This window comes from Tachyglossus aculeatus, chromosome 7 (genome assembly GCF_015852505.1).
Source record: "Tachyglossus aculeatus isolate mTacAcu1 chromosome 7, mTacAcu1.pri, whole genome shotgun sequence".
Classification (NCBI taxonomy): domain Eukaryota; kingdom Metazoa; phylum Chordata; class Mammalia; order Monotremata; family Tachyglossidae; genus Tachyglossus; species Tachyglossus aculeatus.
This window is the reverse complement of record NC_052072.1, coordinates 35,149,534-35,176,344: the sequence shown is the minus strand read 5'-3', so window position 1 is coordinate 35,176,344 and position 26,811 is coordinate 35,149,534. Positions and strand designations below refer to the sequence as shown.

The 26,811-nt window shown below is 41.7% G+C and overlaps 1 protein-coding gene and 1 non-coding gene across 8 annotated transcripts in view; one reads left to right on the top strand and one right to left on the bottom strand.

The window, feature by feature from the left end:
* The window catches only part of DOCK10 (dedicator of cytokinesis 10), a 247,672-nt gene that overhangs the window by 148,554 nt on the left and 72,307 nt on the right, over positions 1–26,811 (bottom strand). For all 7 annotated transcript variants that reach the window (XM_038748917.1, XM_038748915.1, XM_038748916.1 and 4 more), the window contains exons 2-3: positions 24,631–24,750; positions 9,103–9,192 (exon numbers count right to left, since the gene is read on the bottom strand). In XM_038748917.1, coding sequence (XP_038604845.1) covers positions 9,103–9,192; positions 24,631–24,750 — 210 coding nt within the window. The remainder of the gene's footprint in view (positions 1–9,102; positions 9,193–24,630; positions 24,751–26,811) is intronic.
* LOC119931103 lies at positions 22,611–22,753 on the top strand. Its single transcript, XR_005451965.1, has one exon. It is a non-coding gene; the product is annotated as a small nucleolar RNA SNORA7 (small nucleolar RNA).

Genomic DNA, 26,811 nt, shown 5'->3' with positions numbered 1-26,811 from the left:
ACATAAAGTATCAATAATACGATTTTGTTCTTTTGGTTTTGAGCCAAATTGATGTATAATCATAAAATCTGGCTTATCATTGTTAACTTCATTTTTATGTTTAATGGGACAGCACTAAAATACACAACACCAAACTGTAACCCAAAATAATAATGCCAAAAAATTACAAGCTTTAACATTAAAACAAACCACAGCCAGGAAATTAATGCCCCATTTTCTGAAAGGTCAGAAATACAATTATGTTTCTGGGAAAAAATGTTACCTCAAAAAATCCCCAAAGTCCACCAGAAATCAGAATTGTTAATACATATTCTGGGTTTTTTTATGGATGGGGATTTTGTGGAGCAGAAACAATACAGAATTGTAACTTCTCTGGTATTAGTTTTATTCTGGATGTCATGCATCTGGGATAAAATAAATTTATGTTTGCAGAGGACACATTCATTTATGGAATTACAAGAATCTGAATTGGGACAAGATGAACACAAATCCACTAATTCATGCTTCATGCATTTGCAATTTGGCACATATAAGAAAAGCAAATCCTTGATAGGAAGCCCCTGCTTTGATTTCTGTAGCACTTTCATTATGGGTTATTCTATATTTAAAACCCAATCAATTTGTGTCAAGTGCACTATGCAAAAGCTTTTGTGTTAGCATTATTGCCTCTTTATTGATGTGCATAATAAATAGCCTGGAATAGCAAATAAAGCCTGTTAAAGTGTTTTAACTGTAAAAAACAAAGCTTCTCTGTGTTTCCTTAAAACATGACCGATCAAATCCAATCACAGGATTTCTATTCAGAAAACACAAAGGCATACAGGAAGCAAAAATAAAATGAATTAAAAACCATAACCAAATTCTGTAGCCTACTTAGATGTATACAGGAATCAAGGAATTAATTTTTTCTTGAACCACCGAATTGTTCTTCACAAACTCAAGCCCTGAATTAGGGGGTAGAAATTGAAACAATGGGGCGAAGTTAGTACGTACACTGGAGGACAAAATTAGATCTTCAGTGAGCTACTGACTCATTTTAGACTGAAGTTTTTTGTTTGCTCTTTTAGGGGCTGCCGTGACTTATTACTTGTGAAGAGGGAACCTTTACTGGGATTGTAACAAACTGGGAGGAGGGAAGAGAAGAAAGGCAATCTGTCTGATTTCCCCCTCTAGAGTGTAAGCTCCTTATGGACAGGGATTGTGTCTACTTTTTTCCTCTGCATTATACACTCCCAAGAGCTGAGTACAGTGCCCTGCACAGAGTAAGAGCTGAATATATGATTGAGTGATTATAAAAAGAAAATGAACATAACCATGGGCCTGATTTCTTTTAGGGGATTCTTCATGGAAGGGTGTAGTTCTATGTTAAACCATATCCATTCTCTCAGGTTGACAACACCCTAAGATAATTAAGTGTAGTTTGTGTTGATCACTTCCTCAACACTTAGGCCTGAAGAGTCAGTCCACGGTGCCCCTATATGAAGTGTAAACTAAATCAATCAGAGAAAAGGAATGGGGAGGAACTCAAGGGGCCAGGATGGGGGAAAGAGAAGACTTTTGGGCATTTTAGAGGTGAAGAGATTGCGAGCCATGTGCCTGTGATTGAAGGAAACAGGAAAAGCTCTTGTTGTGGACTGTGAATGGATATAAGGCACAGGGAGGGATTGAGAGGATCCCAGATTAGGGTTAGGATGCTTTAGAGGTTCAAGGTCCATGGCTAGAACTCCAGAGGGATGAGGCTCCTGCCCTGAGGGTTAAAATGGACAAGCTGCATTCAAACGGCCTGGGACACCCCAAGAGAAGAGGGGTAGGCCCAGAGAAACATAAGCTCCAAGTGGCCTACAGGGAAATTCAGAGGATCCTGGGGGCAAAAATGTTAGATCTAGGGAAAGACTGGTTGAACAAGATTTGTTTTCCTTAGTATTTTAAGACATTCTTAAATATTGTTGAGATCTCAGATCTTGGTGTTTGACTGTGGTAGAGATTGGAGAAGCTGGGGAGACATGTAGCTTTGGGGAGCCTCAGGGATCAGAGGAAGTGTTTTGTTTGTGAGTTTGCTGCAGTCAGTCCTGGGAAGAGGGTGGTAGGTAAGTCCCCGATGACTCCTGTGCCTTTGGGGAGATGCCTCAGTTTTAAGGCTTATGGTGGTGGTGGCAACAATAGGGGTGCTAGAACTAGAGGATCACTGAACAGGATGCCCCAAAATCTGCATTAGGATGGGAGAGCTGGAGGGATTGAGGACCCAGTGGAAATTGACAGGGTCCTGGCACTCCTAAAGTGATTCAGATTCTTTCATCGCAGTTTAGCGCTGAGAACCCTTGGTAAGGTCATACAGTTATTTCTAGGCTTCCCAGGAAATAATTCATTAATGATCTTAATTTAGCTAAAAGCCCCCCAACATTTTAAACTTAAAACCATATTATATCGAGTTCTATGGCCTAGAATGGATACCAGGGTTTGAAATGAAAAAAAAATGGGGGTAAATTCTGTTCAGGACTGTAACAAGAACCTGATAAAAACACCTGTTCTTTGATCTTTGCCTCTTTCGTGCTGTTACCTTGTCTCTTTGGTGGGAACCAAGCAGTAAGTTAGATGACCTGCAGGGGCTACCATTGGCAGAATATGTTTTAACTATAGCCTTAAATAACATCATTTTTATCATTATGTCAGGAAGATTGTACTCCAACCTTTGCATTTAGTTTTCCTCCTATGAATAAAAGGAATAAAGTGAGTCAAATGTAAGTGAGTGATTGTGCCTGATTTGATTTTCCTCTATCTTCCCCAGTGCTTAGCACATCACAAGTGCTTAACACATTCCACAGTTTTATGAAGCAAGAACTTTCTGTCCTTAAATTACTACAAGAATCATGAAGCTTTTAAGAAATTCTCTCACATCTCTATTTAAGGATTCACTCAGACTGGTTAGGATTAAGCAGTTTTCTCTCACTTGGGAATGTAGTAGTTTTGTAAAAGTCCTTTCTCCAACTCAGTCTATTATGGCCTACTGAAAAGAGCATGGGCTTGGAAGTCAGAAGCCCTGGGTTCTAAATCTGCTCTGCCACTTGCCTGCTGTGTGACCTTGGGCAAATCACTTAACTTCTCTGTGCCCCTGTTCCCTCATCTGCAAAATGGGGATGCAAAAACCTGTTCTCCCTCCTGCTTACACTGTGAGCCCTATATTGGACCTGATAGTCTTGTATCTACCCCAGAACTTAGTACAGTGCTTTTCATATAGTGAGTGCTTAACAAATACTACAATTATTATTATTATGATTGATAATAATAATAATAATATTTTAAAAATTGTATTGATTAAGTGCTTACTCTGTGCAGAACACTGTAACAAGCACTTGGGAGAATGCAATAGAGTTGACAGACACAAGTCCTACCCTCAAGAAGCTAATGATAATGATAATGATAATAATGATAGTTGTGACACTTGTTAAATGCTTACTATGTGCCAAGAACTGTAATAATAGTAATAATAATAATGATGGTATTTGTTAAGCGCTTACTATGTGCAAAGCACTGTTCTAAGCGCTGGGGAAGATACAAGGTTATCAGGTTGTCCCACATGGGGCTCACAGTCTTAGTCCCCATTTTACAGATGAGGGAACTGAGGCCCAGAGAAGTTAAGTGACTTGCCCAAAGTCACACAGCTGACAAGTGGCAGAGCTGGGATTCGAACCCATGACCTCTGACTCCAAAGCCCATGATCTTTCCACTAAGCCACAACTGTACAACTGTACAATTGTACTTAGAACTGAGGAAGATACAAGTTAATCTGGTCCCATGTGGGGCTCACAGTTGAAGTAGGAGGGAGAACAACTACTGAATCCCCATTTTGCAGATGAGAGAACTGAGGCACAGAGAAGTGACTTGCCCAAGGTCATATAGCAGGTAAGTGGTGGGGCTGGGACTAGAACCCAGGTCCTCTGACTCCGGCTCATGCTTTTTCCACTAGGCCACACTGCTTCTCCTACAATCACCATTTGAAACGTCTGGAAACTCTACCCTATAAAATATTAAGCTTTGTACATAGAAGCACTTAGTAAAATATTAAGAAGGTCAAATGGCTCTAAATGACGGCACTGTGATAGGGTGCCGGGACTTGGGGTATCCTAGACAATACTCAACCTTCTGGTCCTGGGAAAGGAAGAACTGAAGGGCTTTAGGAAGCAGCGTGGCTCAGTGAAAAGAGCATGGGCTTTGGAGTCAGAGGTCTTGGTTTCAAATCCTGGCTCTGCCAATTGTCAGCTGTGCGACTTTGGGCAAGTCACTTAACTTCTCTGTGCCTCAGTTACCTCATCCCTAAAATGGGGATTAAGACTGTGAGCCCCCCATGGGACAACCTCATCATTCATTCATTCATTCAGTCGTATTTATTGAGCGCTTACTGTGTGCAGAGCACTATACTATGTGCTCTGCACATAGTAAGCACTTCATAAATATGATTGATGATGATACTAAGTGCTTGGGAAGTACAAGTTGGCAACATATAGAGATGGTCCCTACCCAACAGCGGGCTCACAGTCTAGAAGGGGGAGACAGACAACAAAACAAAACATATTAACCAAATAAAATAAATAGAATAGATATGTACAAGTAAAATAAATAGAGTAATAAATATGTACAAACATATATACATATATACAGGTGCTGTGGGGAGGGGAAAGAGGTAAGGGAGGGGGATGGGGGGAGCGGTAGGGGGGGACTCAGTCTGGGCCCTTCCCAGTAACCTTCCCAGTGCTTAGAACAGTGCTTTGCACATAGTAAGCACTTAATAAATGCCATTATTATTACGATTTAGGACACAGCAGTGATTAGCAGGGGTCTGGGTGTTACTACTGAAGTGACTCTGGGGACTCTTCCATCTCGGATTTAAGGCTAAGAAGCCCTAGTAACGTCACATACTGGAAATAATCAATGAGACACAATCCTTAGCCTTTAGAACCAAGAGTCTGGGCAGAAGACATGATTGTAGTGTTAGTGGTTTGCACACTGCCTCTTGCAATTATAATGGGGAATTCATTTTGGTTGAAGATTGGGAACCAGAGATAGTAAATAATGATTCAGTCTCAATATATGAGGGCATTTTTAGTGGTATCCCTCAAGGTGACACTATTACAGTCACTGCTGTTTTAAATTCCTGCCAGTGATTTAGATAAAAAAAACAGTGTGGCTAATGAAGTCAAGTAGAGTAGCACTGCTAACATCTTGGAAGAGAGGAAAATAATTTGAAGTGCACTTTGGAACATAAGCATAGACTATCCCACTGGAAAATGATGGCTGAGGAAAAGTACATCAGAAAAAGATCTGCAGGCCATAGAGTACCATAATTTGTGTAAGTGCAAGCAATCTAATGCTATTATTTTAAAAAAGAAAACAATCACACAAAATACCCTGGGAATAGGTGGTATTTAGGGCAATATACTATGGAAGAGAAGGGCGAAATCTTTTGACAATACCTGACTTGGATAAGACTCTTAATTGAGTGTACCATTTTAGAACGGTTGGAAGAAGTTTTGCAATCAAACTGATTAAACAAATAGAAAATGGACCTGTGAGAGAGGGGTTGTGGAAAAGAGAAGACATAAAGTTGACTGAATAATCTGTATAATATTCCTGAAAGAGGGACTGTGGCTACTAACTCTATTGTTTTCCTAAATTGCTTAGTATAGTATTTTGCACAGAGTAAAACAGTCAATAAATAGCATTGATCGACTGATATATTTGATCCATCAGAGGCATACCCACGCCATTCCTAGCTTGGGCAGTGGCTAGCGAGTGGAAGGCAATCTGCTACATGTCAAAACTCACCCATGCTGGGCAGCAGCGGCATGGGAGACAGTCGATTGTGGAGACTCAGGTTTACTGCACAGAAGGAGGCAATGGTAAACCACTTCTGGATTTTTATCTAGAAAATTTTATGGATACACTACCAGAACTATGGCAAATAGAAGTCCAGGGCGTTTTGGGAGAGATGTGTTCACAGTGTCACTATGGGTTGGAGATGACTAGATGGCAGAAGACAAGATATGTAGATAGATGAAGAATAATAATAATGAGAATGCTGCCTAGCTTTTCTCCAACTCCACCAAAATCCAGTCTAAAGAAAATGGACTAAATTTCAGTTGGAGGCTTTGTTTACATGTAAGGGAGAAATTTCAGATCACTTGGTTCCAACGCAGAATTAGATTATTTAGAGGAATTTGGGAATTTTCATGCCTGGAGTTCTTTAAGAATAAGGCAACAAACCATCAAGAATGTTTTTTATTCTATGATTTGTGAAGAATTTGAATTGGGGAAACATGGCTTAAATTAGCAACTGAATTTTGTTTTCATTTCTCAGAGAGAAAAGAATTAGAAATGTGTTCAACCAGACCCTGGGTCTAGGAGGTTCTAAAACACACATAAGCAAACAGAAAAAACTAACAGAAAACCCACAACCCCCAAACTAGAATCATAAAAGACCTAGGTGCTTTCCGCTGCATGTGGCAGAATGAATAACTGATTTTAGAAGTGATAAGTTATTGGTCATGGGTGGGTTCACATATCTTAAAGGAGCCTCAGGTGATTGTTGTGATGGTGGGTGGTGGAGTAGATGGCCTAGACCCCAGGGTGGAAGTCCTAAGTCATTGTGCATGACTCCAGAAATCACATTCTTGGACGAACACTTAAAAATAATAAGATCTAGTCAGTTGCAGGAACTCAGGTGGGGCTAGAATTGAAACCAAATAGACAAAGGGGCTTTGTTTTCAGTGTATGGGCACACATTGTGAGATGTTGGGCAGGGTGTAATCCAAGGTCAGGGAAAAGAACATCTACAAGACCACAACCATAATGATAATAATAATAATAATAATAATAATAATAATAATAATAATAGCATTTATTAAGTGCTTACTATGTGCAAAGCACTGTTCTAAGTGCTGGGGAGGTTACAAGCTGATCAGGTTGTCCCACAGGAGGCTCACAGTCTTAATCCCCATTTCACAGATGAGGTAACTGAGGCACAGAGAAGTGCAGTGACTTGCACAAAGTCACACAGCTGACAATTGGTGGAGCTGGGATTTGAACCCATGACCTCTGACTCCAAAGCCCGTGCTCTTTCCATTGAGCCACGCTGCTTCTCTAAGCATAGCAGACACCTCTGGACTCTCATCCGCTCTGTAAGCCATTACTGAATATGACTTGGTGTTGGGAGAGCTTTTCTAGTTTTTTGTATAAAACAAGGTAAAAAACACAAACAAAACAAAGAAAAGCAATCACAAAAATTGTCCTTTAACCACTAGACAGCTGGGACACAGAGAACAACAGGGGCCTTAGGGTAGGCATACGCAAGGTGGTTTCAGAGTCAGCTTGGCATCATCGGTGGTTACTTTTATCTCTGGGCAGATTTACAAGGCCCAATCCAGGAGCTACCTGACTGCAAAACCACTCTCTGCTAGCAGACACTTCAGAGAAGAAAAGTTTGTCTGAAAGAGGGTACATCCAGTACCCATTTCCGAGAGTCAAACTTCAGGCATGTCTTTGTGATACTGTTCACCAGGGACCCATCAAAGCCCTGGGCTCAGTTAGTTGAGGCCACCAACGCTGATTGGATAAAAATATCTCGGATATTAAAGATCTCTTTGTTCCAATACTCTATTGCCAACACTTTGCCCTTTGAGATCCTGACGAAAGAGAGGCTTTTATATGAGTGCATCATAACATGCAAACCAAGGGAAGGAACATGGGAAAAAAAGTGGTAGGATCCAACGCTGGAAAGATTTAAGGATATGCAGTCCTCTGTCAAAACAAGGATGTCTTTACATTCCCAAAGAAACAAACCACCATAACAACCCTGAAAAGTGCAAATAATAGTAATAATGATGGTATATGGGAAGTGCTTACTTTGTGCCAGGCACTGTACTAAACACTGGGGTGGATACAAGCAAATTGGGCTAGACAGTCCCTAGCTGACATGGGGCTCACAGTCTTAAGCTCCATTTTATCAGTGAAGTAACTGAGGCTCAGGGATATGAAGTGACTTGCCCAAAGTCACACAGTAGACAAGTGGCAGACCTGGGATTAAAACCCAGGTCCTCAGACTACTAGTTCTGTGCTCTATGCCGCTTCTCTAATGGCTTCACTCATCACAGATGGAGAGAGAATTCTACAGAGATGGCAGAAACCCTTCAGCAGGGGTCCCAGGCACACCACCTATTAAAAGTGAAGCCACAGGGAATCTATCAAGCGACAATGGCAGTTATCTTGAAGTCAGAACCTGAAAAGTGGTAAAAACCCCTTCACTTGATGGCATGCTTCCTGAGATCTACAATTAAAGAGTTGATGCATCGCTGAAGGAATAAAAAGTGATTTTTTTCTCCCCCAAGTTAACAAAGACAGGGTAGGCATCATCACCCTCTGAACAAAAAAAAAGTGAGAATTCTGTGGCACCCGTCATAGCATCTCACTGCTCTCTGTTGCTGGCAAGATCCTTCTGAATTGTCAATGAAAAATCTGGCCAATTGGCAATCCACTGATAAAACCAGTGTGAACACAAACAGCTTCACACGTTTCCCCATACTAGCAAGGAGGCTAGGGCAGGGGAAACACACTTGACTCCTGGTAGAACTCAGCACCATCTTTACATTAGATATTTCACTGGGCACTGCCATTTCAGATTTTTTTTCATTCTAGGTATTAACAATTGAAAACTGGCTAGATAAAAAAACTATTTCCACCCATTTTCCAAATAATGAAATAATCTTGATAATCAATGTATTCAGTAGTATATATTTAGTATGTACCACTTGGTGATCATTGAATTCAGCACTTATGAGACTACAATACAAGTAAAAAAGGGGGTCCCTGCTTTCCAGAAGTTTATAATATAATGTAAGATACATATACAGCTGTTTTAGATGCACGTTAAGGGTTAGTATTTAAAAACCGTCATGCTTTTTCAAGGACTTCAGAAACTCTTTGATTTACTCTGATTGGAAACTCCTCAGCTAGACTGTAAACACCTTAAGAGGAGAGAAAATGTCTTTTGCTTATCAGAGCATGTTGCCTTTCTAAGTCCCAGTGATTAATCAGGAGTTTTCCCATAATTACCTGCTTCACCAGTAAATTTTCTGCCTTGTGCTCTGCATCTTCTGGCACAGTTGAGTACAGTGTTCGAATTTCCCAGGAAACTGTGTCTGTCTGACAGTAAAAAAATAACAAAGCATACATTAAACAATTGAGCAGGAACGAGAAACCTGATCTCATCTCTGAACAAAATTGGGTTTCAAATAATAGAACCCTAGGGCTAAATAAAGTAAATTCTAGAATTCACTTTGGCCATCCCCCTGTCTCCCTAAAGATTGCATCTAAATTGCCCATTTTAAAGGTAAATTTTAATTTTACTCTTCTCCAGGGAAGGAGATTGCAGAATCTCTTTTAGTAAACTGTCTCAGCTACCAGAGCCTGTAAGTGCTTTCTTTATGCAAACTTGAATGCATTCCATGACCCAAGCTTACTCCTTCTTCCTCTGCAACCAATGGGGAAAGAAAATCAATATGTCTGTTGTTGGATTTCTTCTGCCTGTACTTGAGCTTTATGATTCTCCTTTGGTAACAGGATAAAAACTAAATAAGATTAGCTCTACTGCCAAGATGAGCCTCTATTTTTAAAAAAACATTATATTTGTTAAGCAGCTACTATGTTCTAAGCACTTGGGTAGATGCAGGTTAGGTCCCTCAAGGGAGATCAAGTATTGATTCACCATTTTATAATTGAGGAAATGGAGGCACAGAGAAGGTAAGTGCCTCACCCGAGGTCCCACAGCAGGCAAGTGGTGAGTCGGTGAGTAGAACACAGGGCTTCTGATTCACAGGCTTGGGCACTTTTCACTCGGCCATTCTGCTCCCCAGTGACTATGTTCTGAACACCCACTGTATATATGCTACTGTCAAGGTTTTCAGAGAACTGAATTATATGAAGAAGGTTTAGTGCCTGTCCTTAAATAGCCTGCTTTGGACCCTTCTTCTAGTTGGTTTAACATTTAGCCAGATTCACAAAAACATATTATTCTATAACACCAAATAAATGAGAATATGAGTGTGTTCATCAGGATTAATGGATATGCAACAACAGCCATATATGTTTATGATATAAACTTGTAGTAAAACATGAAAGGTGCAGTTTCTCTCGTCAGATAACATCACACCGTTTCCACTTTCAGATATTCTGAATTATCACATACCTACTGCCACCCCCTGGTTGTCCCTTCACATCTTCAGACTAGTTTTATTCATTGCAAACTCAGTTACGTTCCGATGATAATTTGCCCAATATAAAATGATTAGAGTCCAGTGATAAGAACCATACTCCTACAATCTTACAAGTTACAACACTGAACCCAGCTAGAACAAAGACTGATAAGTATGCACTTTTCTCCTAATCTTTTTCCCAACTCTCTGATCTCAAGAGGTACTGGATGAGTATGGTAATGATGATGTGCTATCTGGAAGGAACACATCATCTTTTCAGACATTCACAGCATCCTCCTCTAATTGTACAGAAACGTCTCTGGGCATGTTACTCCCCTCCTCAAAAATCTCCACGGCTGCCTGTCAACCTATGAATCAAGCAAAAACTCCCCACTCCCGGCTTCAAGGCTCTCCATCACCTCACCCCCTCCTACCTCATCTCCCTTCTCTCCTTCTACAGCCCAGCCCACACCCTCCGCTCCTCTGTCGCTAACCTCCTCACTGTGCCTCATTCTTGCCTGTCCCACCATTGATCCCTGGCCCACGTCCATCCCCTGGCCTGGAATATTCTCCCTCCACACATCCGCCAAGCTAGCTCTCTTCCTCCCTTCGAAGCCCTACTGAGAGCTAACCTCCTCCAGGAGGCCTTCCCATTGTGAACCCCTTTTTTCCTCTCCTCCTCCCCATTCCCCCAGCCCTTCCTCCTTCCCCTCCCCATAGCACTTGTATACGTTTGTACAGATTTATTATTCTATTTACTTGTACATATTTACTATTCTATTTATTTTGGTAATGATGTGCATATAGCTTTACTTCTATTTGTTCTGATGATTTTGACACCTGTCTACATGTTTTGTTTTGTTGTCTGTCTCCCCCTTCTAGACTGTGAGCTCATTGTTGGGTAGGGACCGTCTCTATATGTTGCCGACTTGTTCTACCCAAGTGCTTAGTACAGTGCTCCACACACAGTAAGCGCTCAATAAATATGACTGACTGACTGAATGAATGAATAATAACCAGGGCAAAGTATTTCATTCTTGTTAGCTGGAGCTTATTATCCAAGTGGCCCACTGTTTATGCTTCTTTCCATGACAGGGACAAAACTGTTCATTTTTGATAGCTGGGGATTATTATCCAAGTGATCCATTATTTGTGCCTTGCTCCTTCTCATCTTCCCATCTGATCCTTGCCTTGGGCCATTAGTAATATGATGAAATTCAAATTGGCTGACTGGACACTTTATAAGCAGTTCTGGTAAAAGGTTTCTTGGGGTAAGAGATTCACTTTAATGCCTAAAATGATGGTTCTGGATTATTTATAGATTTTAATGATCATTCATTCAATCATATTTATTGAGTGTTTATTGTGAGTAGAGCACTGTACTAAGCACTTGGAAAGTACAAGTCAGCAACAGAGATAATCCCTGCCCACAATGGGCTCACAGTCTAGAAAGGGGGAGACAGGCAACAAAACAAGTAAACAGGCATCAATAGCATCAATATAAATACGCATAATTATAGATATAAACATCAATAATATAAATAGAATTATAAATATGTATGTACACTTTTCTATATATATATATACACAAGTGCTGTGGGGTGGGGAGGGGGTAGAGCAAAGGAAGCGAGTTGGGGCAATGTGGGGAGAGCAGAGGAAAAGTGGGGCTTAGTCTGGGAACTAGGAATGACCATTATTAGTGAGGAACAGTGTGAGTTGATCAAAACATATACAGTGACCCTCCCAATCTAATGTGCACTTAGTATTTCAGATTAAGGAGAAGCAAATACCCAAGGCATTTCTCCTCGCCACCTATATAAATTCCCATCTCTTGCCATAATGATAAATGCTGGGTAAAATCCAAGACAGATTAAGAGAGAGATCTAAGTAATTCAACATCTGGAATCCTATTTAATGATAAAAGGATCTTTGACATTTCAAAGTTTTTGGCTTTGCTGAACAATCTACTTTGGAGAAAAGTTAGCAAGTCTACAGATGTTATCTTCTACAGATGCACTACTTTTGAATATTCATATCTTCCCTAAAGGTCTTGTCCTGAAAGTAGGCATCTTTCAAAAAGCCACACATGGCTACTTCCTCAAATGTACGAATCAAAAGGTATGTGTTGTGTATAGGTTCTGGAGATTTATTCCAGGTGGTTTGTATTAATTGTCAAATCATTTGTTCATGGACTATGGTTGGGTTTCGGTGATTTACAAGCAATGGCTGAACACTGAGTTATAATGGTTGACAGCTGTGGAACTAATCGCACCCATTATGCTCTCAAATTACATTGGCCATGCCTGCAGGGAGCCAGGAGTTCTTTATTTATAAAGTGTTTTTTAATGGTAAATTCCTATTCTGAGTCAATCTGTATAGGGCAAAACTAATTTTAAGTAACAAACCAACCTTAAGAGTTTTTTCCCCATGTAGGCAAACTTATTAACTTGTTTGAGGTCACTTACAGTGAGCTCCTCAGAGCTCACTCCAAGAGCACTGACAGCAATGTCTGTTTGATTGACAGACTGAACTCTAGGCTTCCCCTGCATGTCCCCCAGCAGTGTGGTCTAGTGGAAAGAGCATGGGCCTGGGAATCAGAAGATCTAGGTTCTAATCCTGCCTCTACCATTTGCCTGCCTTACTTGGAGTAAGTCACTTAATTTCTCTATGCTTCAGTTTCCTCATCTGTAAAAAGGGGATTTAAATGTCTGTTCTCCCTCCCCCTTATACTGCAAACCTCATGTGAGACAGGGACTGAGACCAACCTGCTTATCTTGCATTGACTCTAGCGCTTAATTCACACACTAACCATTTAACAAATACTACAATTATTATTATTGTTATTAGACTGTAAGCTCGTTGTGGGCAGGGAATGCATCTACGAACTCTGTTATATTGAACTCTCCCAAGCGCTGAGAATAAGTGATCGATAAATACCATTGATTGATCAATCGATCATTTAGTCTGCTACCTCCGTCAGCAACCTCTAGGCAGTTCCCTGTGACAGAGATAATAATAATAATAATGGCATTTATTAAGCACTTACTATGTGCAAAGCACTGTTCTAAGCGCTGGAGAGGTTACAAGGTGATCAGGTTGTCTCTCGGGGGGCTCACAGTCTTAATCCCCATTTTACAGATGAGGTAACTGAAGCCCAGAGAAGTTAAATGACTTGCCCAAAGTCACACAGCTGACAATTGGCAGAGCCAGGGTTTGAGCCCATGACCTGTGACTCCAAAGCCTGTGCTCTTTCCATTGAGCCACGCTGCATACCAGAGTGACCTGTGGATACTGCAACCAAGTTATGTATTTAACTGGTAAGCAGGTTTTCTGTGTGGGAATGAGGCAAGACTGGATGGCTAGTCTGTGGGTGTGCAGCCAGATTTAATACCTATATGGGCCCCTTCCCAGAGAACAGGAAGTCTGGCAATGAGATGGGGCCAAAGGGAGAGGATCTAGGAAGCCCAGTGCTCAGTTCTTAGGGAGACTAAGTCAACCAGGAGGGAAATGCCTGAGTCTGAAATTTTAAAGAGGGACAAAAAACGCCCTCCCTCTTCATATTCGACAATTACTCTCCCTACCTTCAAAGCTTACTGAAAGTACATATCCTCCACAGGTCTGTCCCGCCATCAACCCCCGGCCCACGTCATCCCCCGGGCCTGGAATGCCCTCCCTCTGCCCATACGCCAAGCTAGCTCTCTTCCTCCCTTCAAGGCCCTGCTGAGAGCTCACCTCCTCCAGGAGGCCTTCCCAGACTGAGCCCCTTCCTTCCTCTCCCCCTCGTCCCCCTCTCCATCCCCCACATCTTACCTCCTTCCCTTCCCCACGGCACCTGTATATATGTATATATGTTTCTACATATTTTTTACTCTATTTATTTATTTATTTTATTTGTACATATCTATTCTATTTATTTTACTTTGTTAGTATGTTTGGTTTTGTTCTCTGTCTCCCCCTTTAGACTGTGAGCCCACTGTTGGGTAGGGACTGTCTCTATATGTTGCCAATTTGTACTTCCCAAGCGCTTAGTACAGTGCTCTGCACATAGTAAGCGCTCAGTAAATACGGTTGATGATGATGATTTCCTTTTCTCCCTTCTGCGAAGCTTTGATTTTCTCTCCTTGTTCACTAACCCCACTCCAGCCCCACAGCACTTATGTACAGACCTGCAATTTACCTGACATCCTTCCCCCACCAGACTGTAAGCTCATTTTGAGCAGGGAACATGTCCGTTATATATTGTACTCTTTCAAGCACTTAGTATAGTGCTCTGCACACAGTAAGCACTCAATATATATGATTGATTGATTGATTGCATAATTTCAAATTAATGTTTCGAAGTCCTTCATGCTAAACTCTAAGGTCAAAAAGTACCTGAAACAAATTTCTCTATCATTGGCTAGCTAAAATGTAAATTTAATTAATTCAGTGATTCTCAAATTTTTTTTCACACTGACGTTTGACTTCCTTGAAAAAACCTGGCCACTAAGGTAGAAGACCTCTAGTATTTTACACTTTCACCATAAACATTCACTTATTATCTCTTATAAGGTACATAGGAAACTTATGGCTTTTCTTGTTGTTATCACCTCATTTGTTCTATCTATGTTTTTAACTCAACATTTCCCTTCATTTCAGAAGGAGCAAGTAAAGCCAAAACCTTAAGAATCAGGTATTTGCACATTTCAATTTTATTCTAAATTTGTGTAATATAATTTGTTTCAAAACAAAGACAGGAAAGGGTTAAACTACCAAGAGGAAGAGTGCCACATTTATTTGTTAACAATGTCAATATAAATGCAGGCTTTTCTTTTCTTTTTTCTGAGAATTAGACACCTTAGACCACTGCAGATTGCCTTGGCCACAGCACACTTCCTGCTCTTTGTCATAACACTTCGGTTGACAGTTAATATAGTTCAAGTACATGAAACTGCTCCTAAAGTTCATTTGAATGAAGTCTGGCTTTTCCTTTGTTGTAAACGGAGTTTCTCGAGGAGGTTCTTGTCTAGAGCCCAACTAGAAAATATCCTTAAAGAATAGTATCCTTAAGACAAGCAGCATGGCTCAGTAGAAAGAGCCCAGGTTTGGGAGTCAGAGGTCGTGGGTTCTAATTCCGGCTCCATCACTTGTCACTTTGGGCAAGTCACTTAACTTCTCTGTGCCTCACTTCCCTCACCTGTAAAATGGGGATTAAGACTGTGAGCCCCACGTAACCCAATTACGTTGCAATTATGTTGCATTTAGAACAGTGGTCAGCACATAGTAAGCGCTTAACAAATGCCATCATTATTATTATTATTAGTATATAGTGTCCTAGAAAATAGTCATGGTGTTAGAGCCCATGACATTCTAGGTAATACGCTTATTCCACAGTAGCTTGTTTTAGATTTGGTTGTTTAACACTCAGCCATTTGAGCCTTGCCAATTTCCAGTTCCCTTTACCAGTCACGAATTCACTTTCAAGGCTCTGCATCAGTCACCCTGTCTTTTGGCTAAGAGGATGCACTAAGCCAACATTCCATCAAAACCATTCTTCAGATCACCAAAAGGGTATATAGTTGAGTATTGGAAAAGGACATTTTCTACCTTGGCAGAAATCAAATATACTGTCTGGAAATTATCAGATTCTGATAAACTGGCTTAGTTTAAGAACTTTCATTCATTCATTTATTTGGCTTTATCCTTGACTCCGCTCTCTCATTCAATCCACATATTCAATCCATCACTAAATCCTTTAGATTCCACTTTCACAGCATTGCTAAAAAAACTGCCACTTCCTCTCTATGAAAGCTGCTACCATGTTAATACAGTCACTCATCTTAACCGCCTTGATTACTGTATTGGCCTCCTTGTTGACCTCCCAGGATCCTGTCTCTCCCCACTCCAGTCCATACTTCACTCTGCTGCCTGGAACATTTTTCTACAAAAACACTGAGGACATGTTTCCCCAATCCTGAAGAAACTCCAGTGGTTGTCCATCCACCTCCTCATCAAAAAAAATCTAACCACTGGCTTCAAATCATTTTTGCCTATCTTTCCCCCTCCTACTTCACCTCACTACCCTCCTACTATATAACCCAGCCCACATACTTCGCCTCTCTAATGCTAACCTTCTAACTGTACTTCAATCTTGTCTGTCTCACTGCCGACTCCTTGCCCAAGTCCTGCCTCTGGCCCGGAATGCCCTCCCTACTCAAATCTGACAATTACACTCCCCGACTTTGTAGCCTTACTGAAGGCACATCTCTGCCCAAGAGGCCTTCCCTTACAAAGCCCTCCTTTCCTTTTCTTCTACTGCTTTCTGCATCACCCTGACTTGCTCCCTTTATTCATCCCCCATCAGCTTCACAGCACTTTACATATCTGTAATTTATTTATTCATATTAATATCTGTCTCCCCCTCTAGAATATAAGCTCTTGGTGGGAAGGGAATGTGTCTGTTTATTGCTATTTCGTACTCTTCCAAGCACTTAGTAATAATAATAATAATGATGTTAAGCACTTACTATGTGCAAAGCACTGTTCTAAGCACTGGGAAGGATACAAGGTGATGAGGTGAGGTTGTCCCACATGGGGCTCACAGTCTTAATCCCCATTTTACAGCTGAGGGAAGTGAAGCACAGAGAAGTGAAGGGATTTGCCCAAAGTCACACAGCAGACAAATGGTGGAGCCGGGATTAGTACAGTGCTCTGCACATAGTAAGCGCTCAATAAATACAATTGTGAGCCATACTCCATGTAATATGTATTTTTAGGAACTGCTTGGAGAAGGTAATTTCATCCTTAACCATAATTATCAAGAACCTTCTGGTGACTCTGTTGGATCTTAAATAGGTAGATTACATGAACGATTCAGAGATGAAGTGACCAAACCACATTATACAGAACGGGGAACATTCAGCAAAGGCTTGTATTAAGAAACAAAGATAACTGTTTAGTTGGTTCAGTGGAAAGATCATTGCTCGGGGAATCATGGGCTCTGGGTCCTAGTCCTAGTTCTTCCTGTAGCTTGCTAACATGGGCAAAGACATCACATGCATTCTGCAACGTGCTGCATGCCTGCCAGCCTACACACTTGCTGCAGTATGAAACTAGTAGGAAAATGAGAAAGAGGAGAAACTCCATAGGCAAACCACCATCACTGAGAGCAATTCCTACGTTCAGTTCTCCATCCTGAAATATCAGGATTGGGGCTCATCTGCTGTTATAATAATAATTATGGTACTTATTAAGCACTTACTATGCACCAAGCACTGCTCTAAGCACCGGGGTAGATACAAGTAATCAGGCTGGACATGGTCCCTGTCCCGCTTGAGGCTCACACTCTTAATCCCCATTTTACAGATGAGGTTACTGAGGCCCAGAGAAATTAAGTCATTTACCCAAGGTCACACAGCAGACATGGGGTGGAGCCGGGACTAGAACTCTGGTCTTTCTGACTCCTAAGCCCGTACTCTATTCACTAAGCCATGCTGCTGTTCCTTGTAGGAGACACCATCATGACAGGGACTAGAGCTAGAGATAAACTATGCCAAGCTAAGCTAGAGTTATGGCTGTTAATGGACCATATTTTGCAAAGTAGAAGGCTCAGAGCTTTAGCTACACAGGTACTTAACATCTAACCTCGTCTTTTTTTCCCATAACAGCCTCTTCAGGATGCTGCTTTGGTGATGACGGAATTAGAGAATTAGAATAGAGAAGTAGTGTGACTAAGTGGAAAGAGCACGGGCTTTAGAGTCAGAGGTCATGGGTTCAAATCCCAGCTCCTCCACTTGTCAGCTGTGTGACTTTGGGCAAGTCACTTAGCTTCTCTGTGCCTCAGTTACCTCATCTGTAAAATGGGGATTGACTGTGAGCCCCAAATGGGACAACCCGTTCACCTTGTAACCTCCCCAGCGCTTAGAACAGTGCTTTGCACATAGTAAGCGCTTAATAAATGCTATTATTATTATTATAGTAGGGTACCTTTAAGCATTCAGATCTAATCAAGTAGGTCTAGGAGTTGTTGTAGGAGGATTCCTCTGTTCCTCAATCATTTCCCCATTCCCAAGGGATCCCATCTAGGCAGCTGGAATGAGTTTCTCTCTTTTTTAATGATATTTGTTAAATGTTTACTATGTGCCAGACACTGTGCTAAGGGTGGAGTAGAAAAAAGCTAAATAGATTGGACACAATACATGTCCCACATGAGGCTCACAGTCTTAATTCCCATTTTACAGTTGAGGTAACTGAGGCACAGAGAAGTTAAGTGACTTCCTCAAGGTCACACAGAAGACAAATGGCAGAGCTGGGAATGGAATCCATGTCCTCTGACTCCGAGGTCTGGGCTCTTTCCGCTACGCCACACTGCTTCTTGTGTAATGCAGCTGCTGTTGGCTTGGCCCTAACCCACTCCCTCCAACCTCTCAACAAAGAAAAGAAAGGAGTCCTGAATGATGGGGCTTTGGGGCGAATCATACCCTGAGCCCTTTCCACCTTTCCTCTTTAATAATAATAATAATAATAATGATAATAATGGCATTTGTTAAGCACTTACTATGTGCAAAGCACTGTTCTAAGCACTGGGAAGGATACAAGGTTATCAGGTTGTCACACACGGGGCTCACAGTCTTCATCCCCATTTTACAGATGAGGTAACTGAGGCCCAGAGAAGTTAAGTGACTTGCCCGAAGTCACACAGCTGACAATTGGCGGAGCAGGGATTGAACCCATGACCTCTGACTCCAAAGCCCGCGCTCTTTCCACTGAGCCACGCTGCTTCTCTAGACGTAAGCTCAGTGTGGGCAGGGAACCCATCTACCAATGTTCGTATATTGTACTCTCCCAGGCACTTAGTACAGTATTGTGCTCAATAAATACAATTGATTGATTCTTCCTTTCCAAGGTGAAGCCACAGAATGACAGATAGGCCTCATTTAGTAAGCAGTCAAAAAGACATTGGGACTGAGAAGCTGTGTGAAGGAACTGGTTGGTGTATAGCCCCTCACTAGAGCATGGGGTGCTCTAACAAGTAAGAGGGCAGGGATGCAGCATATTGCAAAGCACATGCAAGAGTTTCACATGCAAAACTACAGTGAAAATGGCCAGTGCTGTTCACTGTGCACAGGCAGTTGTCAGGGTAACTGTCTCGCTCACTGCTGCAGTTTTCATGGCCGTGTTAGCCAACCTCCCTAAAACTGCTCATTGCCCTGTCTCGGAAAACTCCTGTCTCTCTAGCCAAAGTCTGTGTCTTTAAACTATGTTGCATCCTAAGATAACTCACTGGTACTGAATGGTGAGTAGAACCAAAACTGAACCCTCGTCCTCAGAGAGATCATTAAAACCAGTTCAACTGTACCACATGAGAAGCCTCAATATTACAAATAGCTACAAACTTTGCAAAGGGTAATTATTACATCTAAAGATAATCAAATGACAATGATTTATAATAGCGCCTTCTTATTCTCATACAATAATGAATTTCTCACTTTGGACTAGTCTTGTCTCTCTGCAGCCATGTTTTTAAGAGAAGAGATCAGCCAACTGCCCTTTCTGGATGATGTTCCACAGCTAATGTAATATACAAAAGCAGTTTTGTCAGGATAAATGCAATGTAAATGGCGAAACGATAAACTAGTTGTTGTGGCCAGATTCACCGTCAGTATCAATGTCTCAATAACAATTTAGTCCACTGACAGCTGTGGCCAGACAAGCTGCTCTGGCAGAAGGCACCATAATAATAATAATGGCATTTATTAAGCACTTACTATGTGCAAAGCACCGTTCTAAACACTGGGGAGGTTACAAAGTGATCAGGTTGTCCCAAGGGGGCTCACATTCTTAATCCCATTTTACAGATGAGGTAACTGAGGCCCAAAGAAGTTAAGTGATTTGCCCAATATCACATAGCTGACAAGTGGCGGAGCTGGGATTTGAACCCATGACCTCTGACTCCAAAGCCCATGCTCTTTCCATTGAGCCACGCTGCTAGCTCTTCCAGTTTATTGAAGAAGATGGTGGGAAGCAGGTGGGCTCAGGGATTTAAATTTCAGATTAAAAGAGTCAGGCGGTTAGTGTCAATCCCATCCCTCTAAGCAAGAGTGGCAATTAATCTGGCAACTACCTGCTGGTATTTGGTGCTATGGCATTTAAGTCACCTACACATTATTTATGACAACACAGTGAATTTCAAAAACATTTTTTCAGACCCTATGAGTCCTCTTTGGCTGCTCCTTCCATGCCTTTGATATGAAAATGTTTCAGAATCACAGGCATGTTTGTCATACAATATTTCACTCTACACCTCCTGCTGATTGCTTGTTAAACTACTACTGGGGTAATGTAGTCCATGAAGGATGTGAGGGGAAAATTGGAGAAGAAAGAGAAAGAAAAATAAAAAAGGGGCAGAGGGGTCAGATGCCTTTCCCCTTGCCTCTTCCTCCCTCACAGTGAGTATGGGTTTCCTAACAACTGGCTCTCAGAAAGAGTAGGACTCTCCCTTCGCCTAATCCCTGAGTTAGATTAGGATTAACTCTCTACCCAGTTCCTTGCAGTAATGGATTTTTCCTTCTTCTCCATTCAACTCTGGAATCAGAACATCCTCTTGCTCTCTTTTCCCTTTCCCAGTTCCCTATACCTTTCCTAGAGAAGCAGCATGGCTCAATGGAAAAAGCACAGGCTTTGGAGTCAGAAGTCATGGGTTCAAATCTCAGCTCCACCAATTGTCAGCTGTGTGACTTTGGGTAAGTCACTTCACTTCTCTGGGCCTAAATTACCTCATCTGTAAAATGGGGATTAAGACTGTGAGACCCCTGTGGGACAACCTGATCACGTTGTAACCTCCCCAGTGCTTAGAACAGTGTTTTGCACATAGTAAGAACTTAATAAATGCCATCATTATTGTTATTATTATTACCCACTCCTTTATAGGAACTGGGTTCTTCCGTCTTTCCTTCCCTTGGCCCCAGGGTACAGCCAGGGCCCACTTACCCAGACCTTTTCTGTAAAATGGGGATTAAGACTGTGAGCCCCCTGTGGGAAACCTGATCACCTTGTAACCTCCCCAGTGCTTAGAACAGTGCTTTGCACATAGTAAGCACTTAATAAATGCCATTATGATTATTATTATTTTCCAGGCACCAATTTAATAATTCTGGTATTTGTTAAGTGTTTCTATGTGCCAGACACTGTACTAAGAACTGGGGTAGATATAATCAGTTGGACACAGCCCTGTCCCACGGGAAATTCACAACCAATCTCCATTTTACAGATGAGGGAACTGAAGGACAGAGAAGTTAAATAGCTTGTCCAAGGTCACAGAGCAGACAAGTGAAGCCATGAGAAGCTTCACTTCTCTTTTCATGAGAAGCAGCATGGCTTAATGGATAGACCACAGGCTTGAATGTCAGAAGGACCTGCGTTCTAATCCTGGCTTTACCACTTGTCTGCTGTGTAACTTTGAGCAAGTCACTTAACTTTTCTGTGCCTCAGTTACCTTGTAAAATGGGAATTAAGACTGTGAGCCCCATGTGGAACAACTTAATTAAGTTGTATCTAACTCAGTGTTAGACCAGTGCCTGGGCCCTAAAAAGCACTTAACAAATGCCATTGAAAAAATCAAAAGAAAGATGGAGGCAGGATTAGAACCCAGGCCCTCTGATTCCCAGGCTGTACTCTTTCCACTAGACCACACTGTTGATAAGGCCTTGCATGGGCCCAGCTCAGCCTGGGGAAATGCAGCTTTTGAGCTTTTAAAGCTGGGTTGGGCTGGCACAAAGCTGAACCTGGTCAGGTTTGAGGTGGATATGGATGTAATCCCCCTGCCCTTAGTGTGACCTAATGGAAAGAGCATAGGTCTAGGAACCAGGTGACCTGGGTTCTAATCCTCCCTCTGCCACTTGCCTGCTGTGCGACATCGGGCATTTCACTTAAATTCACTGTGCCTCAGTTTCCTCCGCTGTAAAATGGGGATTCAAATAGGTCTACCTCCTATTTAGGCTGGGAGCCTTTTGTGGGACAGGAACTAGGTCCAACCTGATTATCTTGTATCTTCCCCCTGCACTAAGTGCTTGACACAGAATAAGAGTTTAACAATTGCAATAGCCATAATAATAACAGAGAATGGGTAGAGGTGTGATGCTGATTGTGGGCAGGGAATATGTATGTTTATGTTGTATTTTACTCTCCCAAGTGCTCATCATATAGTAAGCTCTCAGTAAATATGACTGACTGATTGTTAAAACCCTGGAAACTGGCAGGAGGTGCAGGTTACGGATGTCAGCTCTCTAGAGGTAAGGTGAATAGAGGGTCAGACTCAACCTCTCTGCAGTTGTGGAAAGAGGTCACTGATACAGAAACAGGGTGGTATACTACATGGCTAGAGTGGATCTCTCCCTCTCAGGATCACACCTGGAGAGTTTCCAGTACTCTACCAGTCTTGGCTACGGGAGGAAGAGCCAAGCAGAGGCATACTCATTCCATTCCTAGCTTGGGCAACGGCTAGAGAGTGGAAGCTTTGTAGCTTTGCTACAAGTCGAAGCTCACCTGTGCTGGGCAGCAGCAGGGTGGGAGACAGACGAGGGCAGAGATTCAAGTTCACTGCACGGAAGGAGGCAACGGCAAACCACTTCTGTATTTTTACCAAGAAAACTGTATGGATACACTACCACAGTGATTGCAGATGGAGAGTGGGACTTTCTGGGAGAAATGTGTCCATGGAGTCATTATGGGTCGGAGATGACTAGGCAGCATAAGACAAGACAAGAGTGGGCCTAGGCCACCACAGGAAGCAAAGGGCAAAGTCTACTCAGAAAGGGGAACTCTGAACTCTGGAATAAAACCTGTTTATTCCAACTGCAATAAACTGTAAAACATGACCCCTCCCCATAAAATTTTGAGCTCAGTGATTCTAGGTTTTTAATAATTCAAGGGATTCTAAGTTTTTAATTAACAAATCAGTAGTATTTATTGAGCACACACGTGTGCAGACCACTGTATTAAGCACTTAGAGAAGCAGCTTGGCCTAGTAGAAAGAGCCTGGGAGTCAAAGGACCTGGGGTCTACTCCTAATTCTGCCATTTGTGTGCTGTGTGACTGTGTAAATTACATAAATCATGTAATTTATCTTGGACTCAGTGTACTCATCTGTAAAATGTAGATTAAATACCTGTTCTCCCTTCCCTTAGACTGTGATCCATGTGGGGACAGTAACTGGGTTCCATTTGGCTTATCTTGAATCCACCCCAGCGTTTTGTTCAGTGCTTGGCAGGTAGTAAATCCTCAATACCACAATTACTGGGAGAGTACGATCGAGTGAATACCCACAGTCCCTTCTTAGCCATTCAGACAAGTGGCAAGGCCAAATAGGCTTAAGGAAGACTTCTCCATTTTCCATACCCCCTCTATGTAGAGTCGATCAAGTTGGTGTAGGAACCGTTAGGCAGGTTTCGCTCTTTTGGTCACAGAAAAAGAACAAGGATGTGGGAGAAGTCTGAGGCTGATCACTCACTGTGGTTATACCCTGTGCATCTAGTTCATGCACCACAACTTCTCATTCAGCAAAGGAAATGAAGTTGAGTGAGGTCCAGAAGTGTGTCAAACCAAATGAAACTTTTAAAAACTGGATTTATTCTTGCCCTCACACCTTTAGATCTATCTATTTCCAACACTCATTCTATCTAGTCTTAATTGTTTTTTAAATTACACTCCTGATTTACTTGAATAGAAAAACTTCAACTTTCAGTTAACCCAGTGGATGTGTTGGAGGAGCAGCAGAGTGGCTGGGCAAAGAGAGTAAAGGTTAGTTCGTGACCAGATTATGTGAGAGGAAACAAAAGACTGAAGTAAGTTATTCTGGCCCAATGTGAGGTCACTGTGGTAGGAAATGGCAGGCCCAGGTCTCGGAGAAGCGATGGTCATGTGATTCCAAAGCAAGGTTTTTGACTCCAACAGAAAGTTGCCAGTAAAACTCAGCTATGGGTAAAGGATAAGGGTAGCATAATTCACCATTCTGTGGGGCTGTAAAATGGGCATACTCATTGAGCTTTGAAACTCTACCAGTTCTAGAAGGAATTATTTAACAGAGCCTAAGCAGCACTCAGGGAAATAAAGGAGAGAAGTTTTATCAGTGCTTTATACTATGCTCCATGCAAAATAGGCACTTGCCCAATTCTGTTGACTGATTAACCATCAGTGAGTGATACGTGGACCTCTCACTGGCTGTATATTTTGGAATTGGGTGTGTTGTATCTAGCCATAGTTTCCACTGTTTATTTCTGTACTTCCCATCTCTCTCCGTCATCTCTGTCAATTTAGTCTCAAATGTTCTTGGATAGAGAATGTCTAATTTTGAATCAGTCATGGTTAAAGGTGACCAATGGTGTTCAAATGTTTAAAAATAATGAGAACTTACTGAAAAGTCATCATTGGGGAAGAATATGAGATCTTTAAGAGGATCGTTGGAATATGTTTTCTCAAGCTCTGCGATGACAGATTCATAATCCAATGGCTCTAGAAGTCTCGGCTTCTCTTGCTGTGGAGAAACAAAACATGATTATAGCTTTTACCAATGTTGTCACAATTCCTTTCAAACTCAGGCTAGGCCTCATTTTCCAGGACTCTGAATGCACAGCAGTTTTCATGAATGCCTTAAATTTAATCTCCAAGATGGGAATATGTGGTGCAAATTAGACTCTGGCTACTCCACCACAGAACAGTGTGGGGTAGGGAGGGAGGACAAAAAAAGGAACAGTTCAAAGTAATGGCCTGATTTTTAATAACAAAAATAATAGCATCTTTTAAGCACTTATGTGTTCAACACAAAGGAGATCCAAGATAATCAAACACAGTCCCCATCTCACACAGAGCTCACAATCTAAGAAGGAGGGAAAACAGGTATTTTAACCCCATTTTACAGATGAGGAAACTGAGCACTGAGAAGCAACTTATCTATGATCACAGAGTGGGCACATGGCAGATCTGAGACTAGAACCTAGATATCCTGACTTCCAATTCTGTGCTCTTTTGATTTGACCACTCTGAATGTGTGCAATTTCTGTTCACTTGTCTCCTTCATTACATTGTGAGGTCTTTGAGGTCAGGAGTCTTGTTTCATTGTTTTATTGTATTTTCCTGGGGTTTTACTTATGACATTTATGACATTCTGCTGCTGTGTAGGGAAAGCCCATTTTTTATATTTCCCTACAATGTGTTCCTTAGCCTCCCATGTGCCCTTGCTTCCCCTGTAGGCTATTGCACTGCTACTTGGCGCTGGATTCAGAGTTCCCCTTTCCCACGGTGAACATGCTGAGGACCCACAATAGACACTTTAAGTCACTGAAAACATTCAGATTTAGATAGTGCTTCTGTTCCCAAATGAAGTTCGTCAGCTTAAAAGTGATCAGTCAATCAATCAATTGCATGTATTGCGTGCTTACTGCGTGCAGAACACTAAGCGCTTGGGAAAGTACAATAATAGAATTGGTAGACGCGGTCCCTGCCCACAATGATACTACAGTCTACAGAAAGACAACTTCCCTAATAAACTGCAAGATTCAGCATCATCTTAGCTGCTTTGGAATAAACCTCATCAACTTCTAAACCCTCAAAGTAAGCAAATCCATCACACTCCCAAACTGTTCGAGATCTTTCCTTTAAACCCATATAATAATAATAATAATAATAATAATAGCATTTATTAAGCACTTACTATGTGCAAAGCACTGTTCTAAGCACTGGGGAGGTTACAAGGTGATCAGGTTGTCCCACGGGGGCTCACAGTCTTCATCCCCATTTTACAGACGAGGTAACTGAGGCACAGAGAAGTGAAGTGACTTGCCCAAAGTCACACAGCTGACAATTGGCAGAGCCGGCATTTGAACCCATGACCTCTGACTCCAAAGCCCGGGCTCTTTCCATTGAACCACGCTGCTTCGATAAAGGGCTGCAATCAGAGTTGCCAGTTCAACTCTTTTTGTGCTTGCTGCCCCTTTTGGGATCTTTCTAAAAACGAAGACCTCTTGTAGCAATAACAGGACCATCATGCAATCTGATCTGGTAACACACCAGTCAGGCAGTCAGTCATATTTATTGAGTGCTTACTGTGTGCAGGACACTGTAATTGGGAAAGAAAAATATAACAGTACAACAGACACATTCCCTGCCCCTCAGTGAGCTTAGTCCAGAGGGATTAGTGACTCATTCATTCAATCGTATTTATTGAGCGCTTACTGTGTGCAGAGCACCGTACTAAGCGCTTGGGAAGGACAAGTTGCCAACATATAGAGACGGTCCCTACCCAACAGCGGGCTCACAGTCTAGAAGTCACAGTGTAGACTCCTCTATGTGGGTCAGGGACTGTGTCCAATTTGATCATCTTGTATCTATCCCAGAGCTAAGTTTAGTGTATGGCACATAGTAAGCACTTGGATACCATTATTATTATTATTATTATTATTATTATTATTATTATTATTGTTACCATCACCTTTCCTAGAATTCATGAATTTTGATTATTTGAACTTTTCCTTATTTTCCCATAAGCCAGAAAGGTTCTGATTCCCCTTCTCCAATTTCTTCACCTCATGCCCAGAGG